The sequence below is a fragment of the Protomyctophum bolini genome (assembly GCF_963924005.1).
Source record: "Protomyctophum bolini genome assembly, chromosome: 8".
NCBI lineage: Eukaryota > Metazoa > Chordata > Actinopteri > Myctophiformes > Myctophidae > Protomyctophum > Protomyctophum bolini.
This window is the reverse complement of record NC_137869.1, coordinates 17,250,201-17,268,892: the sequence shown is the minus strand read 5'-3', so window position 1 is coordinate 17,268,892 and position 18,692 is coordinate 17,250,201. Positions and strand designations below refer to the sequence as shown.

At 40.5% G+C, this 18,692-nt stretch overlaps 1 protein-coding gene across 1 annotated transcript; it reads left to right on the top strand.

Moving 5' to 3' along the window:
* The first annotated feature begins 3,750 nt into the window (after window positions 1–3,750).
* Window positions 3,751–17,005, top strand: hs2st1b (heparan sulfate 2-O-sulfotransferase 1b). Its single transcript, XM_080770118.1, has 7 exons — window positions 3,751–4,202; window positions 7,171–7,412; window positions 11,102–11,187; window positions 11,671–11,809; window positions 11,959–12,056; window positions 12,408–12,565; window positions 15,422–17,005. Exons 1-7 carry the CDS (start codon window positions 4,079–4,081, stop codon window positions 15,646–15,648), a joined length of 1,074 nt encoding a protein of 357 aa, XP_080626244.1. The 5' UTR covers window positions 3,751–4,078; the 3' UTR covers window positions 15,649–17,005.
* The last annotated feature ends 1,687 nt before the right edge of the window (window positions 17,006–18,692 follow it).

Below are 18,692 nucleotides of genomic sequence, written 5' to 3'. Positions count from 1 at the left end.
TATCATGTCTGAGACTTCGTCGTCTGCCAATGCTGGGGGGACCTGGATTTTAAAACAGTAAAGAGGCTTAGCTACAACTCAGAGAAAACAACATACTGTATTGGCTTAATGTTATGCATTTAACCCACTCAGCCTTCACTTCTCCAATAACACAAAGACCACCCACGTTTATTATGTCATCCAGAGAGTTGAAGTTGTAGCCTCTGGTGTCTGCAGGTCTGATGCCTGTTTGAGAGCAATACGCCTCTGGTGTCTATATTAAAGAAAACAAATTCAAATTAAAGATGTACAATACTTTGTGAATGTTATTTCGGTAGTGGTGAACTGGTGATGGAGGTGCGGGTTGTTGCTGTGAGAATTACCTTAAGTCTCCACTCATCGTGACCCCATGTGAAGAACATTGTAGTTTTTAATCCTGCATTCAACATGTGTGGTGCTGGCATGCCCTGTGCCCAGATAATGAATCTCATCTAGAGAAACAACAAAGAATCAAATCAGATAACAGTTGAGTTCAAATATCTTTCTTGTGATAACCTAGGGATCTTATAACTGTGTGTTGAAATTCTTTATTTGGAATAACCCCTTGAGATGTAGCATCGTGTTTTTGAAGAGGTCCTAGCAGCAGTACCACACACACACACACACACACACACACACACACACACACACACACACACACACGCACACACACACACACACACACACACACACAGTATAGGGTTAGGTGTACTGGTGTAGTAAGATTCTCACCATATCATATTCACAGTTGCCGGGGTAGAGATGCTGCCCCATAACCCCAGCTGCCATGATGCAGCCCAGTGACCATATGTCAATTTCCTGGGAAATTGGGAGGCCCAGCAAAACCTCTGGTGATCTAAATGTAGGGGGAGACAACACAACATAAGAATGGACCATCTCTGTCAATCAATAATAGAACATACAATATGACAATAGTGCTGAGTGATAAGTGTTTTTTTTTTTTATTGGTTATTGAAAAAATATATATGTTTTTTAATTATTTTAAGTAATACCCGACCATGCAACAGGCAAGAGGTGATGTTTGACATTCTTATGATTAGATACTTTATGCATGTCCTAGGACCTATAATATACAAATGAATGACTTATGTGAATGACTTATGTTGGATATTATTGATCAATGTCATGCACAATACTGTATTGTGTCAATGCACATACCAGTTCAAATGGTTATGTTCAATGGTGTGCATGGTGTGGGATTGCATCATAATTCATGGATTTTCAGATTTAGAAACTTATGAATTCGAGTGTCATCTGCAAGCTACAATGTTCAGTGTTAACACGCTGAAAAACAAACTGCAGTTGTGTGGATATGAAAGCAACTATAAGGCAGAAACTCAATTATACTGCACTACCGTACAGGTATCCACACATTGCTTGGTTGATGTACCAAATATGAGTTGAGTTGAGTTACTTACCTATAATAACGAGACTGTATATTAGCTCCTTGGGCGTGTTCAGCCTCAGACAGAGACATGGATTGGCCAAAGTCGATGAGTTTAACTTTGAAGGGTTGATCTTTCTGATTGACCAACATGACGTTGTCTGGCTTGACGTCAGCGTGGATAATATGAGCATCCTTCAGAGCTTTGAGTGCCATGACAAGCTGTAAATAATAAATATACATGTACAGTATGTCATACATATAATTAAGACCATAATAATGATATTTGTCTGTAAATTATTCTTTATAAGCATGAATATGTTTAGGCACAGTGGTGTGGGCATTTAAAAGCAATGGTGCACCAATCACTAGAAGGTTTCGTTATTGCTACAACTTGTGTACAGGTGCAGTAAGAGTAAAATTGTTATGTTCTTGTACACAAGATGGGAGTGGAACACAATGGAGAAACCTTGAACACCACAAAATTGGCATTGCTATTGTCCACAGGTGTCCTGAATTTACCTGCTGTATAATGGGCCTCATCTCCATCACAGAGAATGGTTTGAAGTCTCTCTCCGTCATTAAGTCATGGAGACTCATGTCAAGCATCTCAAAGACCAGACAAACCTGTCCTTTGTGCACAAAGTGGTTGTGGAATTGCACAATGTTGTCTGGGTCCAGACAGCGCACTTTCTCCAGCATGGCCACCTGGCAACAGAATATTATAATATATTATTAATATAATAATATTATTTCTATGTCATTAATATTATTGTATAGATAGACAATCATATTTGTAATAAATACACTACAATTTAGGCTTTAACATTACATGTATATGTACATAGGATTAACATGGTCCTATTTTAATCATAATAATCATGAACATGAACATTAATTTTGGATGAATCTAAACATACCTCTTCTCTGGCATGTAGAAGATAATAATTTGCAAGATACTCCGTCAGTATCTTGATAGCCACAGTTTCCTGAGTGTGTAAGTCGAAACACTTGACAACTTCTCCAAATGATCCCTTCCCGATGGAACTGTGTGTCAAATACCGGCCGTTGTGCAGCATGTTGAGTAGAGAAGTCATCTCAATGTTAAATCAAAATGTTGAAAAGCCCTTTGCTGCTGCCTTGGTCCAAGTCCATTGATTAATGATCATGGTCATCAAGGTCTGCATTATATAATCAGGTATCAACCTGATTCTGATTGGTCCGTTGACTGAAACTAAAGGAGGGGAGTGGAGGAGTGGGCAAGTTGGGGCAATACCTCTTTTTTATTGACCAGGTGAAGAGGCCTATTGAGTTGAACAAATTAAACAATGAACCATTCACGCAGAAAATCAAGCAAATCACTAGGTGATTTGAATGTGAACCCCAATTTACATTAACAGCCCTGTTGCATATCAATAGTCTGTGTAGCTAATCTGCTTAAATGGGTGATTCATTAATTAGGAGACTGTGATCTGTCAGGGTAGCAATGGTTGCCATGGAAATTAGAAATACAGGAGGCACATGACCAGACATGTCAGAAACTTGACTTCCCATTGCCTAGGAGGTTCTTGAAAACATCAGAATCTTCTGATGCACATGCACATATTAGCATAATTGAAGAGTGGCCAACAGTAATTTATCTGCAAACACAGTGTATGTCTTTAATGTCTGATGTGATGGCCCAATCAGTGGTTCTTAAACTGTGGTTTGTGACTCCCAGGCCAGGGTAGCCCCCATGGTGACATCATCAAGGATGGAGATCCCTGAAAAACTAGAGTTCTCAACAGGCACGAAAGTTAAGGCCCGGCCTGGGCCCTCATCAAACCCTGTACACTCAAGACACTGCCACCCTTAGATCTCCATATACGGAGCTGACCTGTTCTGACATTCCATATGTTGATCTGACCTTTGACCTCATCAAACCCTGTACACTCAAGACACACTCCATATATGGCCATACAGAATTCAAAAGGCAAAAGGGCAGGGACCCAAGCACCACCTCTGCATATATACAGCCGAAAGGCAAACATTTGAAAATAGCAGATACAGGCTCAACGCCTTGAAACATGACAAACGCAACCAATGCAAACTGTATTGTATTAGTTTGCAGTTGCAACTTCACATTTTGAAGATCGACTGTCGTGACACTCCCAGTGTTTCACCGTGGCATGCACGCGTCTGGTCTGATGTAATTTTGTAAAACTTCCCCCAATCCAATCGGACTTTATATAGAGATAGATGATGTTTTTATTATTTTGCTTGAGACCACAATAACTGTCTGGAGACTGTCGGGCAGCGTCTGTCGTCCTGGTAACTACATGCAGCTGGCTGCTCCGTTCCGTTCCGTGTGAGTGAGCACGGTCAGCTGCTAGCTCAGCTAGCTGCAAGTTAACTGCATGGCAATCCATACTGTTATCGGCTACTACTCTGGTTTCTGAAGTGAACGATGTCTACATGTAAACTTGCTCGCACAGTAGTAAACTATCATGGAACACTCATCAGGGTAGCGAAGCTTCCTGCAACGTGGATCGGAATTAAGGAATTGCAAATAATTTCGCTTAGCCGATAGCTAGCTCCCGTGCTAATCTATTCTGGAGATTTACTAGCATAACTAGCGATTAGATTCGCGGTAATGACTTTTCATCTGGTTGTTTCATGGGGATTTTAAGGATCATGATGCCACACAAGTTTCAGCTTCTGGCTGTGTTGGCATTTGGAGTGGCGATGTTTCTCATTGAGAACCAGATCCAGAAACTGGAGGAGTCCAGAGCCAAACTAGGTAAACTGACGACAATTCCACCAGCAATGGATAGCATAGGGGTGTTGTGTTGTTGTTGAACAGGCAACAGCCCATGGTTCCCTTTACAATAATGACGTAATGTTGTTGACAAGTAGATCTGTCCATAGCTCTAATGCGTTGCACTAATGCAACGCATTAGAGCTGTGGATCAGAGCTAGTTGACAAGGTGGGGTTCATCTCTACAATGTTTAGTCACTTGCTTAAACCTTCTCCTTTCCTGACATTATTGCATTTTACAAGAACAGCTAGCCTTTGATAATGCCTGCAGACATGATTTGTTTTACAGAAATTAATTAATGAATTAAAGAACAGTTAGTGCTTTTCTGTGGGCCCTGGCTCATGGATTGTATGTGTCAGCCTCTTGACACTTTTTTTACTTCCCTTGCATCAATGCTACACTCTAGCCGCAATTTGCAACTCTAGATTTTTGGCAATGTCCGTGTCTATGCGCCTATGTGACGTAACTGACGTTAACCCACTGACTGTGTGAGCACCAGTATATGACTATTAAACAGAGAGAGGGAGTGCTGCACTGTTGCCTGCTAATGGGAGAGAGGAGGGGGGAGGGGAGTTGCACCACTCAGTTCACACGGGTGTGATTTTTTAAATTATGGGATTGATTGATTGAAATATTTATTAACAGTTTGTAGAATTACAGTACATTTTAAGCACAAACTCAATACAGAGACTATTAACTGTGAGTGGACGACCCAATTAAACATTACACTTGTTTACAACAGGGTCCACATTGTTCAATTCATCAAAACATTTAGAGACATACAAATAGACACTTCTATGTAGTTAAAGAACAGAACAGGAATTCATCATGTAGGAAGCAAAAAGGGAAAGGATACATATACAGTGAGGGGAAAAAAGGGGGTCGGTGGGGGGATTCAGATTTTACAGAGGCCAGTGAAGAATATGGGATTCCATAATTATACAATGTTGCAATGCCTTGTGTCAATTGTGTAATTTACATGCTAACGTGGACCTATTTTGGTGATGCAGCTGTGGTCACCTAGGGTGTCTTCCTTCTCAGGAGAAGCTAGGAGCCTAATTCCAGCCATCCGTAGGTGCCCTTTGAGAGCGGTTTTGAAGGAGTCAAGGGATTCACATGTCTTAATGACTGTTGGTAGGGCGTTCCACATTTTGGTGGCATAGGAGCGAAAATAATTTAGTCCCTTGTTTGTGCCAAATCTGGGTTGTACATGGTTTGTTGCACTCCCTCTGGTGTTGTGGGTGTGGACTTCGTTTACATTAAGGAAGTATTTAGACAGGTACATGGGTATCTTGGTGGTGTACCGAATCTTGTGGACCAGACCCATTGCAAGATGCTGTACTCTGTCGTCGACCCTAAGCCATCCCAGCCTGTCAAAGTGGGCAGGGGTGAGGTGGGTTCGGGGGGTGAGGCCAAGTAGGAGCCTGACCAGTTTGTTTTGGGAGGTCTGGAGCCTTGTTTTAAGGGCCTTTGAGGTGCTGTGGTACCAAGAGGTGGATGCATAGTCAATCTAGTGAATCTAGAGTTGCAATACCCTCCATTGACTCCCTACTCATCCAAATTGCGTTTGCGATCTGCTTGTAGGCCTATTAAACGACGTTAAACTCACCAACATTGCAGCTGTAGGCCACGCTTGAATTATCCTCTTTCAATTTGCCGAGCTTGTTATTCATAAAAATCCACCGTAGACATGTTATGAGCTACTTTCTGTCAAGAAATTCTGTGCATGTGATTCTTTTTCTAAATGTTGCAGTTTGGAAGCACTCGTTTTCCTTAACGGGTCACGCTGCATTTATGAAAAACAAGCTCGGCAGATTGAAAGAGGATAATTCAAGCTTGGCCTAGAGCTGCAATGTTGGTGAGTTTAACGTCGTTTAATACAAGCAGATGGAGGGTATTGCAACTCTAGATTCATCCCATTATAAAAAAATCTAGAGTTGCAAATTGCGTCTAGCTACACTCATGCTCATGCAAATTGCGTCTAGCTACACTCATGCTTGCTGTTCTTGCAGTTATTTAAAAGCCATGATGTCTAATGTAATGTCAGATGTTCAATGGTGTAGGGCCATTGTTCCATCTGGATGGAGTTTGTCTATTTTCTTGAATTTATACTGGAAGGAGGAGTTCTAATGGGTGATGATATGATCTGGGCATGAACAATGTACCAGTTAGGGCTGACTATTAGTGCTTTTACATATTTACGCATATTAGTGCTTTTACACAATATTTACACAATGAGATTCACTTCATCCCATATCACAATTCACAAATGATATCTATTACTCATATTGGCCATAATACCTGGGATACCTATTCGATTTTCCTGAGATGTATGTTTAGCAAACAAACAACATACATCATTAGGTGTGTAATCAATTCTAATCAGAGTGAAAAGACCCCACATCTCTGTTCTTTTGTAGATGACCTAAGACATTTTCATAACTATGTCGTCATAATTATTAATCATAATGATTTGGAGTAAAATGTTATTTTACAGATGTTTCTGCTAGTCTCAACATGGACTTCTCATGCAGTCAAGAGCCGCTGCATTGCCCTGTGAGCCAGTCAACATCCACTCAACAAGCCCATACCTGTAATTGCCCCCCAATAGACTGGCATTAGCTAGAAAAAGTGGAAAGAACACTTGTAATTAATCCTCTTCTCCTGAATATTATCATCAAAGGCTGAATCACCTGCAAATGTGCTATCTCTTTGTGAATAAGCAGGGCTGTTTAGCTAATTAAGGCATGCTAATAGGTATGATACCCTCATTTGTGTGATGAGCCAGACACGACCCACAGCCCCCATGCATCTACTATTTTCGGGTTTTGTTCTCTGTGCTTGTCGTAACAAAGATTTAAACCCGTAATTACTGAGACATTGAGGCAGCATTCACATTTCACACAACACACAATTCTTGCCATTAACGTTCAGCATCTCTTTTCCTAGAACAAACCATTGCCAGACACGAGGTGGTCGAAGTAGAACAGAGACGCATAGAAGACGGTGGGCAAGAGTCGCCGCCGGCCCTGGCCGCAGAAGACGATGTTGTCATTATCTATAACCGAGTGCCCAAGACTGCCAGCACCTCCTTCACTAACATAGCCTATGACCTGTGTGGGAGGAACCACTTCCACGTCCTGCACATCAACACGACCAAAAACAACCCTGTCTTGTCTATACAAGACCAGGTAACACAACCAAATACACACACCCTTGTTACCAGAGCTGTGCTACTCATTACGCTGATTTGGCAGATTTGGCAGTGCTCAGGATCGAATCCAGAACCTTGGGATTCATAGATAAGCTCTATTGATTGATTGCACGTAATCATATATTTTCAATTATATTTAAAAACATTGGTTCATAGTCAAACTTCCAACTCTAATTTTATCCACAACTGTAAAGGTGTTCAGTCCGTTATAAACTCAAATGTCAGTTTCAGACTTTAAAATAAAAACAGATTTTAAATAACTATGAATGTGATACAATATGGATTTCAATCGGTCTTTGCCTACAGTACTGTAAGGTTAAGCAAAATACATTTATTTTTAATGAGCATTCCCTCACCTTGAACTCTCCTCCCTTCAAGTTCACATTCTGTATACGCGCCAGTCAATGCAGCTCTTTGATCTAGAAACTATTTTGGGTGGAAATGTTTAGTGGAAATCAAACTCCACTGGGTGTGTTAATAAGATCGTCCTTGCCTTTGGGTAAGTTGATGAAGGAAATTCCTTGGGAGCATGAGGAATTTGCAACCTTTGTGCAGGTTTTGGCAAGCATTAAAGAAAACCTGGTGTTCAGACCCTATCCATACTGCCAAAGCCACAGACAATATACATGCCACTGACTGTGACTGACACACATCGTTGAATCGTGTGTTTTTGTATTCTTGTCAACATGACTTAGGAGGACACATGGTGTAAATGCCCTGTGGCTATGCTGGTGTTATTTTTGGCTGCTAGTGCCAGGTAATATCCTGTCTGCCATCTCGCATCAATCTCCTCCTTCCATCTTGGAAAACAGTCTTTCTTTTGTACATGATACAAGGTCCACTGGCACACAGTTTGAGGGAATAGTTATATGCTAAGCTTCGACAATATTATATTGTCAAAGCCGCACTCATTGAGCTACAGGAAAATTAAAATATGTTATGTTAAATTATTTTCTTCAGCTTGACCAAAATGTGTGAAAGTTGGTTAGAATTAGTCTTTAAAAATTTTTTATCTCTGGAACAGTGGAATGCTTGTCAGCGATAAAGAGCAATTGGTGGAGGCGGTCTGTTGCTCCATAGATATAGCCTATTGTTTGTTACGAAAGCATATAGGCCCTCATTTATCAATCGAGTGTAAAATCTGCCACAGATTCGAGTGCAGGTTTCGTAGTACACCCACGTCGCCACGGCATTTGTAAAGTGATCGCAAACAGCTGATCCTTCCTTAATTTCGTTCTGACGTTAATAAATGTGACGGCTGAAATCTATCTGGCACGCCCTATGAAATCAAGCCTCGCCCTCGTTTTTGCGACTTGAAAACGGCAATACGTTTAGCTGAAACCATGGTAACATGAAAAAATAGGTTTCTCCCGTGCCTTGCTGCTGCCCGCCTCACCCCACTCTCTCATACACACGCACAGACGCACAGCACGCACACGCAACTTGAAAGCCCAACTAACTGGTGTGTCGTTAAATAAATAAAAAACGAACACCTGCATGAATTAAATAAAGTTGTAGGCCTACCCTGTCTGTTTCCCTCTCACCTCGCATGCCTTGCTGTCATGCACGCACGCACCTACATGACACATTAAATAAAGCTGTCTGTTTCTCCTCTCGCTTCGCTTCCCTTGCTGCCCGCCTCACCCCCCGCACGCCACGCACGCACATATCGCAATTTGCAAGCAACTTTCACTGTGTGTTGTTAGTTGTATATTAAATTATTAAAGTATTTTTAATTTAATATACAACAAGATATATTAGTGAACGAAAACCTGAACCATAATTAAATAACAAATAGGCACACACACGCTGCTGTTTTGCAGGTGCTCCTCCTGTCCTGTCTGTCTGTCTCTCTCTATCACTGTGGTCCGTCCGTGACCAACTGACCATGCACGTTCGACAGTCTATTTAGATTGCCTCGCAGTCGCTAGTCACTGCAGGACTGTCAACTGTCAATTATATTAATGTGCAGCCAAAATATATCGTACTGGTGGTGGTGGGCTGACTGGCTGGGTTAGCCTATATCGCCGATGCGGTTCCCATGCACTTGCGCTGGGCTGGCACGGCACATTTGACATTCCAGTGACACGTCAGGTTTATTAAACGAGGAAGAGATTGCATATACCGTAACTCCAGAAAGACATTGTTGGCCTACTGTAGATTAGGCTACCTACAGTATATAGGCTAACTATGCATGTTGGGACTCTCCGCAGCTGCATTGCACTACTTTCCAACGTCATGGAAATATTCCAGCACAGACAGCCCAAATCCTCGCATGTATGCGCTCATGCAAAACACTGTTTAAATGGCTTAAATCAAGCGCGATTTTAATTGTAAAGTTGGAAAGCTCCTACTAATTTCATATGACACAAATACACATCTTGTAGGTCTATTCCTTTTTTCTTTTCTTTTTCTTTTTCTTTTTACATGTGTAGCCCATATACATACAGTTTTATATTAACATTTTAGGAGTGAATACATATGTTTCGATGCCTTTGGCAGCCTCTCAGCTGGTCAAACAATGCTGCTCCGCCGTTCTACGACAGAAAAACAAGCGTACGCCAGCTCACAAGCAAACGTGGGATTTGAACGTTGTCAAGTTCAATTTCAAGCTTTTCCGGAAATGGTAAATGTCGAGGTGTAGAGGTTAGAGGGTATGCCCACATCATGAGTGTCAAAAAACGACTTCCTGACCTTGACAGCTCATACATCCGAACATAAAAGTACTATCTGATTGCTTTAAACGACGTTAAACAACGTTAAACTCGCTTTGACACTCTATTTGCCACTCGATTTTCCATTCACTTTATGCATGCACATACCCTCTATTGTTAGTGATTCGAATTTGGGACCTTTTGTTAACATAGATCATGTATATTTCAGAATGAAAGATAGTGAAGACTGAAGACTTGTGTCTAAAACACTAATGCAGCCTCTCCAGTAGACCAGTACTATTTAAACATCACCCACACACATGAATGATAGAATTTAGCAACCCCTACAGGTACTTTGTCATGTGACAAATAGCAAAAATAGCACTGTACTTTGTAGCTCCACTGTTATTTTTATATAGGGAATATGGAAAACTCCTGTTGCAAGTTGATGATGTCATTTACCCATGTGTGGTCCAGCCCTATGGATTGTGCTAATAAAACGTATTTCAAATAAAGCTTTGATGCTCATATTAACCTTATAGGAAGTGTTACTTTGTTTTTATTAGCACATGCATTCCATACATTCTATATGACATCATATGGCTTGCGACGGGAGTAGGCTACTATTGCATGAAAAACTTAGTATTTCTAAGATAAATAAAATATTTAAGGTGTTTTTTGTTTCTATTTTTTGTTAGAGGGAAATTTCAATATATTAATTAAGGCTTAAAACTCTAAGCCAGGGATCCTTTTTAAAATTTAGATTTTTCTTTTATTTTTATTTTTATATAATTGTTTTGTAACTTTTTACCTATATTGACATGCCCACAATGGTGACAGCAGGTTGAAAATGCATACATAAAAAACTAATTGTTGAGAAATAATAGTTCAGCAGTCTATACTTCATTCTCACTTATATGCATCCAGGAAAAAGAAACCTTTATAAAATCACTTCCAGTACTTTCCCCCTGCCTGCAGAAAACTAATTGGCTTCCATTATCTTTGTCTCCAGGTGCGGTTTGTCAGGAACGTCACCTACTGGAGAGCGATGAAGCCAGGCTTCTACCATGGCCATGTGGCTTATCTGGACTTCTCAAAGTGAGGCCCTTCATTTCCTTGTAATGCTGTTAATATCCAAATTGGTTACAAGCACTTAGCGAGGCAGATAAAACCGGTCCGGTGTTGATTCCTAATGTGTGTGTTTTTGCTGTCGATAAACACTGTTGCCAGCCCACTCTCTGTTTTGATATTATCATTTAAACGGTCATTAGGTAATTACCCTGATGGTGGTCACTAGGCTCGTCTGAGAAAAGAATTTGCAGTCTCATTCTTCTCAGATGGCAGACACCGCTGATGGTGAAACGATTATCAGGTGCACTGAGGTACAGCGGCAACCTTGGCTCTTCTGCCACCCCAAGCCACAGTGTAGCACAACACTGACAATCTGTCATTGACGTAGCTAAATGTCACACAGTCTTCCATTAGTTCCTCTGTGGGGTGGACAAACCAGGAGACCACTCTTGTTCCTGATCCACTCGATGGCAAAGTAACAGTAATGACTCATTTGTCTTTCCTTTTTAGGTATGGAGTGAAGGGTAAGCCCATGTACATAAATGTCGTACGGGATCCAATAGAGCGCCTGGTGTCGTACTACTACTTCTTGCGATTCGGAGACGACTACAGGCCCGGCCTCCGACGAAGGAAACAGGGTGACAAAAAGGTCTTTACTCTTAGCTGATCTCTCATTTTTCACGGATGCTAAATTACATGAATTAATCAAATTTATTTCAAAGCCACCTGTACTATGTGGTTTACGTAACATAGTTCAGTGCAGCCCATTGAAATAGGGTGGTTATCTGTGTGTTTCAGACATTTGATGAGTGTGTGGCTTCAGGTGGTTCTGACTGCGCCCCTGAAAAGCTCTGGCTTCAGATTCCCTTCTTCTGTGGACACCATTCAGAGTGCTGGTGAGTGTCCATCGATCCCAACCGCACACTGACCTCCGACTGCACTGGAATGTGTCTTTATTCTGGGGCAAACATTCTGCAAAAATAGCAGATAAACGGTGTTGTGACATAGTGTTTTGAGTGTGTAAATGGGCTATTTTCAGCGAAGAGATTTGATGTTCAGTGTCGGAAAGCGAGTAGACCAAGCATAGAGCCTTGGGGGACCAGGGTGAACTAAGTATATAGGGTTTAAGTCAAGAAGTGTTTAAAAAGCGCTTGCTTGTTCAACAATGTCCCTGCTTATGTTTATTCCTCGTTGCCGTTGCATCCGTTTATGGGCCTTTCAGTGTACAATGCTGCTTTGTGATGTAGGAACGTGGGCAGCAGATGGGCGCTGGAGCAGGCCAAGTATAATCTGGTGAATGAGTACTTGTTGGTTGGCGTGACTGAGGAGTTGGAGGACTTCATTATGATACTGGAGGCAGCTCTTCCTCGCTTCTTCAAAGGAGCCACGGAACTCTACCGATCAGGTACAATCTACTGAAGTGGTTCGCATACCTTTTTAATTTCAAGGACCCCTAGTATCGGATGCGTTTGGCCAGTGGTTCCCAAACGTTTTAGCTCGAGTCCCTGGGACCCAAACTAGTGACAATCACAGATCTACAAGCTCACAACGCATCTCTATGTGACATGTGAGTTATTATTAAATTCATTCATTTAAATTAATGAATTCATATAAATAAAATAAAATAATGGCTTATTATTATTGGATCCCGACCCAGTTTTTGGGAAACATTACATTAGGCCACAGACCCCCATAACTCTGAGAGTGTACAAATGGAACACTCCGAGTCCATTTGGTTACATTTGTATGCTCTCATGCTTACAGACCTGTAAGGGTCAAAACTATCAATAATTTAGCTGCTGATCCCCTGGAAACCCTTCAAGACCCCTGGGGGCTTTGACATTGTAATGAACGTTCACTTTATTCTTCACAATGTATTCTGTTCACCAATAGAGGGTGCTGTAGCTTCTGAGTTGTTTGTGTTTAATCTTGACTTCAGGCTGCTAAAAAAGCATTACATTATAGTGGTATTCTACAGTACATTTAATTTAGCCTCCTCTAATATTTATAGGGGTAGTAAGTGGTACTTTTTGTTTAAATAACACCTCTATCTATCCAGGTCATTTTTATGGTATCCCGACCCATACAGGATAAACAAATGAGATTGGAAGTGATGAAACAAACAAACAAAAAAGAGCAGACAAATTTGAAACATGATAAAATTGAAGCTGATAAATTATCTTTTGGGGGTTCTCCTGATTGGACAAAATTGATGGTCCTGAAAATGAAAGAGACGCGGAGAACCCTGTGTGTTACTGAACAAACACGAATAACTAGTGAAGAACGTTAACTTTTAACAAACAAACTTACTTTAACATTGTGCTTAATCCATTAAAACCGGGAAAGTATCTGTGTCATTTTAGATTTTGTTTTTGTGTTGGCTATTCAAAAATAGCATACCGTATATACCTACAAGCTCATACAGAGCTTATACATCTGCTATTTTTTTTTAATTTTTTGAAAGTCTAATGAGAATAAATGATTAAGAAGATATGTAGAATCAGCCTCAGGTCTTACTGTATTCACACTGGCAAATTCAAAAGATGCGAAGCAGCATATTGGTTGCAGAGTTGCTGTTTAACCCCTTTTGGATGAAAAAGTTTACATACTTTGAATTTAGCACAAACAAACAATAGATATAAGTTATGTGCCAAATTTGGCATGGTAGGCTATTAGGGTTATTGCACAATTACACTATTTACACTAATACACACAATTACACTATTTACACTAATACACTATTACACTAATTACACCTATTACACTAGCACACTTATTACACTTATTTCACTATTACCCAATTACACTTATTACACCATTACACTATTGCACTTATTACACTATTGCACTTATTACACTTATTCCACTATTACAGTTACTACTATCTCTATTATTGTGATGCCATAAATCTAGTAGCCTGATGGGTCAAATTTGTACCAAACGGACATTGCCAAATATCTCAGACAAAAGTGAGGTCAAATGTAATCTACTTCAATATATCTGTAGTTGAGTCATTGAGTTAGCTGGTGTGTATTTTTATTTTAGCACAACTAATCTCAGATTTGGGCAGTAGGTCACACACTGGCAGCCTAGAACCATGTGCTGTCGTCTCCACTTCCTTCTTTTTCAAATCAATGTAATTTATTCTCCAAACCACTTGATGGTGCCAAAGTGCTTCCAGTCATACCTTGGCATGTGCCAAAACTGACCCAATAGGCATTGACAGCCTTATTTTTCTACCTCGCCTATATTTGGCCATTAACTGGTATGTGCCAAATTTGACCCAGTCGTCCAAAAGGGGACGTAGAACGAGCTCATTGACGTCGCCAGGCGTGCATCGGCAAGCAAGAAAAATATAAAGGAAAATAAAGCCTGGAATTACAAGCAGGAATTGTGTGGAGAACAAAGGTGAGTGCAAATGGTTAGAGCCTACCTATTCACACGCACATCAATGGTGGTTGCTGGGCTAATAAGGAATAACATGGAAGGAGATAGGGCCCGCACAACACTTTGTTGTTTTGAAGCTGGAGTTGAGGCCAGCTCAACTTGCATTTGTCGCTTTGTATCTGTATCTGTCATGTTTGTAGAAGCTACAAAGGTCAGTTGTAGCTTTGTATATTCTTCATGTCTCTGCCTTCCATTGGAAATTATTTGAAAGGTAGTCTGTAGATTGATCTGCCAGTGTCAACACAGACAGCATTAGTCTTTTTACACTTAATTTGAGGGTGTTTTGTGAAGGCTAACCCAAAACTAATACTAGAAGAAGTGCCCCTCAGGGCACAGGTCTTCACCAGGATAGGATTGTTTGTGATGTAACAGTATATTGATAATGCTTAGTAATGTTATGAAGATGAATGAATGTTGAGTTTTTCCCCATAGGAAAGTATTTATTTAAAGACGTTTACACCACGGACAAAGCCAACTCGTTTTGTGACAAATCATGACAATAAACACAATGTTTTGGGCAGATCAAATAATTAGTAAGAAAAAGAAAACAAAAAGTGTTGTACCCTGCCTTTTTTTTCTTCTTTCTAATTATTTGATCGGCCCAAAACATTGTGTTTGCTGTCATGATTTGTCCGGATCCGAGCTGGCTTTGTCCACAGTGTAAACGTCTTTAAATAATTACATTACATTGAAAGTAACATTGCAACACAACGTATTACTTTTATTACATATTTATTTGACCTTATCCTGCCAAGTACCATGTAGTACCATGACATTTGCCTCCCTGACAGACTCTGCTGTGTGTCTTTCCCAGGGAAGAAGTCCCACCTACGGAAGACCACCGAAAAGAAACCCCCCGCCAAAGAGTCGATAGCCAAGCTGCAGCAGTCTGACATCTGGAAAATTGAAAATGAATTTTATGAGTTTGCACTGGAGCAGTTCCAATTTGTCCGTGCCCACGCTGTCAGGGAAAAGGACGGAGAACTCTACGTACTGGCACAGAGCTTCTTCTATGAAAAGATCTACCCCAAAGTCAACTAAGGAGAGGCCAGGAAAAAACTGATGGGGCCTAAGGCCTGATTTATACGTTGTTGCACGTCGGTGTCGCCTGCCGAAAATAGCTGATCTAAAAGCTCATGTGTTGCACTGTGAGCTTAAGCCTTGTAGATCTGCTATGTTTGGCATAAGCCTCACATGGACCATCTAAAGACTAGACCTAGTCATACACACTGGAGGAAGAGGGAAAGGATTCCAGCCAGGTCATATTCATTTCGAGGCAATCTTTTGCTGGGATCATTGGCCCTCAAGTAGATAACTCCAGAAGCCTCAAAAGATCAAAGCACACTGGTGCCGTAGAGACCTAATGAACATCAGACTGTTGTCCTCAATGAAAAGCATTTCACTGTGGCCTTGTGGATGCAACACTGAACAGAAGTTTCTTATGATGACATAATGGCATGATAATGGGAATTGATACACTTACATGAATCCAATTGAATTCTAAAGACGGTTTGAATGGATATAGCATGTCTGGTACAGCTGCTGGGATGTTTCTATTCTGACTGACCTGGGTAAAATAGCACATTGTAACCTGTAACACAACAAATCAGGAATTGCTTAATTTATCTTGTGTAACCTGTATTTTTTCAAATATTACACAAATGCATACAGATGTGTTTTTGCCCAGGTCTGCTCGTGTCACGCGTGAAAAGGGAATGTGTTTGTCAATTTGAACTGTGTTGACCTGTGCAAACAGTTTGTATCATCTTGTTTTCAGCATTATTTGTACAGTTTAGATGCAATGCAATGTTTACAGACTATGGAATACATGGTCGTGGTCCAGAAGAGGAACAGCAGAGCTGTATACCTCAATACATTGGACCAAAATACTAGACAAGGAAATGGAATACATGTTGCATCCTTTGGTGTGACATGAATTATGCAATTTTGTATCCCACTGAAATATTCTCACTTTTTAAGATGCATATTATCAGTATTTTAACATTTGTGCATCCTTCAATATCTTTTGTAACATAACTTGTTTCTTTGTTATTATTGTTCCTTTTTTATTTTTAATATCTTAAAACATGGCAAACAAAACAATCCTGCACACTGTCTTAACTTGTAATTATATCAAATATGTACAGGTATTACAATGTTTTGGTACTAGATCAGGTAAAATATCTTAAAACAAACCGAATTGTTTGATCACGGATGCATTGGATATTTGAATACAGGGTTTATCAGATTATGAGACGTGTGTGTTTTGATTTAATTCCATATTGGTCACAGGGTTCAGCTGAGAAAGACAAAAGTGGGAATTAGACACCTTCATCATAAGTCACAACATGTAGGTAACGCTTAGGTAGGCCTACATTTGAGCAGGGTTGAATACCTTCCCTGGTTCATCATTGGTGAGGATGTTTTATCCCTGCTTCTGGTCAAACTGAATACATTCATGCATTTCCTTTTGGGAAATGTAATGTGTTTCATGGTTACGTTTTATACGTTAATTACATTTACATTATCATCCCTCATTTTCAAAGATTGCTAAAAGTTCACTGTATACATAAAATAGCAGATTTTCTAGCTCACAACACGTCAAGAGCTTGTAGACCAGTAATTTCTTGCTATTTGTCATAAAACAAAGTATATACCCACCCCCCTCCCTTTTCAGAAACCTGCATTTTACTTACAATATTACATGGTTCCACCATTACATTAATGTTGCTTGATTTATTTTATCTGTATTATCTTGGCACCTTTCCCAATCATGTTTATCCTATCCAACAGTCTTGACCACAAACATTGAACTGCAATTGACATTTTGTGTTTATTCATTCCAGACACTGACCCACAACTCCATATAATTGCAGTATAGTGTCTTTTCTGATTACATTTTTTAGGATCAGTGTTTAGCACTATGTATCTTTCCTCTTCTACACTGAATTTGAACCCTATTTCCTGCTCAAGTGCTAACATTTGTACCATTGAGCTACAGTATAGCAAGCAAGCCCTGCATGCTTGCTGCACAGGATACTGTAAATTGAATGTTGACCATCTGATCAAAATTCATGTCAGATCCTGCATGTGTCTATAGGTGAGACACCTTTGACACGATTTAAATGCTTCAAGAGAATACCAGGGAGACAAAATATAATCACCCCAATTGTATAAGTTATATTGTATTAACATACAGATTGGACAAAATTAAAATGTATTAATAAAATAATAGTGTTAGGTTTAGACTTTAGACTCACTATAGTGAGGCTTTACATTTGTCTTATATACTTCAGACGCGTTTTGTCATTTTACAGAAAGTGGGCTCCTTGGTTTGAACTATTTGGACAGACAGACATGCTTAGCATGAACTGCATATTCGGTCTGTGCATGCTGCTCGCGTGTGTGTGCATGCTCGCGTGTGTGCGCGACTGCGCGTGCGTGTGTGGCCGAGGAAAAAAAATCAATTATGTATACTCCTGGCTGAAAAACCTATTGAGCTTGTACAATAATTTACATGCGCCCAGTAACTGACTCTTGAATCCATTCTTCTTCTTTTGACTCCATAATTACAGAATAATTGCCTCGGTATATCTTACTCAACAGGGAGTACTTAACCAGTGAAACGGTGAAATAACAGATTGGGGATGGGGATGATGGCGGTGCTGAGGACAGCATTATTACCATGCCCTGTCCCCTCTCTGATGGGTGAATAGACAGGGAAGGAGGGTGTGCGTGTCAGTGGGGACATGGACCTACCACGCTCCAGCGGTCCATGGCATGGCTTCCCTCTGCCCACACAGAGAGACACCACAAATGGGCCGCCAACCCATCTGCGTCGCTGACTGAGAAAAATTCCAGATCTATAAGCTCTCAACCGGTCACGTCTGCGACGCGTTGTGAGCTTATAGATCTGGTATTTTCCCGCCGTTGTGCGACGAAGTATAATTGGGGCTTAACCGCGGTGTGGCCGTGGACACCAAACGAGGCTGCCTGTCTCAGAAAATAGAACTCAATTAACAATTTTGCTTCAGGCATATTGGAACATTATTTCATTAACTAGATGAATACAGTCTGATAATTAC

Coding starts and splice junctions, on each gene's coding strand:
- hs2st1b (XM_080770118.1), top strand. CDS start 4,079: ATGGGGATTTTAAGGATCATGATGCCACACAAGTTTCAGCTTCTGGCT. Junction 4,203..7,170: donor GGAGTCCAGAGCCAAACTAG/GTAAACTGACGA, acceptor CTCTTTTCCTAG/AACAAACCATTGCCAGACAC. Junction 7,413..11,101: donor TCTTGTCTATACAAGACCAG/GTAACACAACCA, acceptor CTTTGTCTCCAG/GTGCGGTTTGTCAGGAACGT.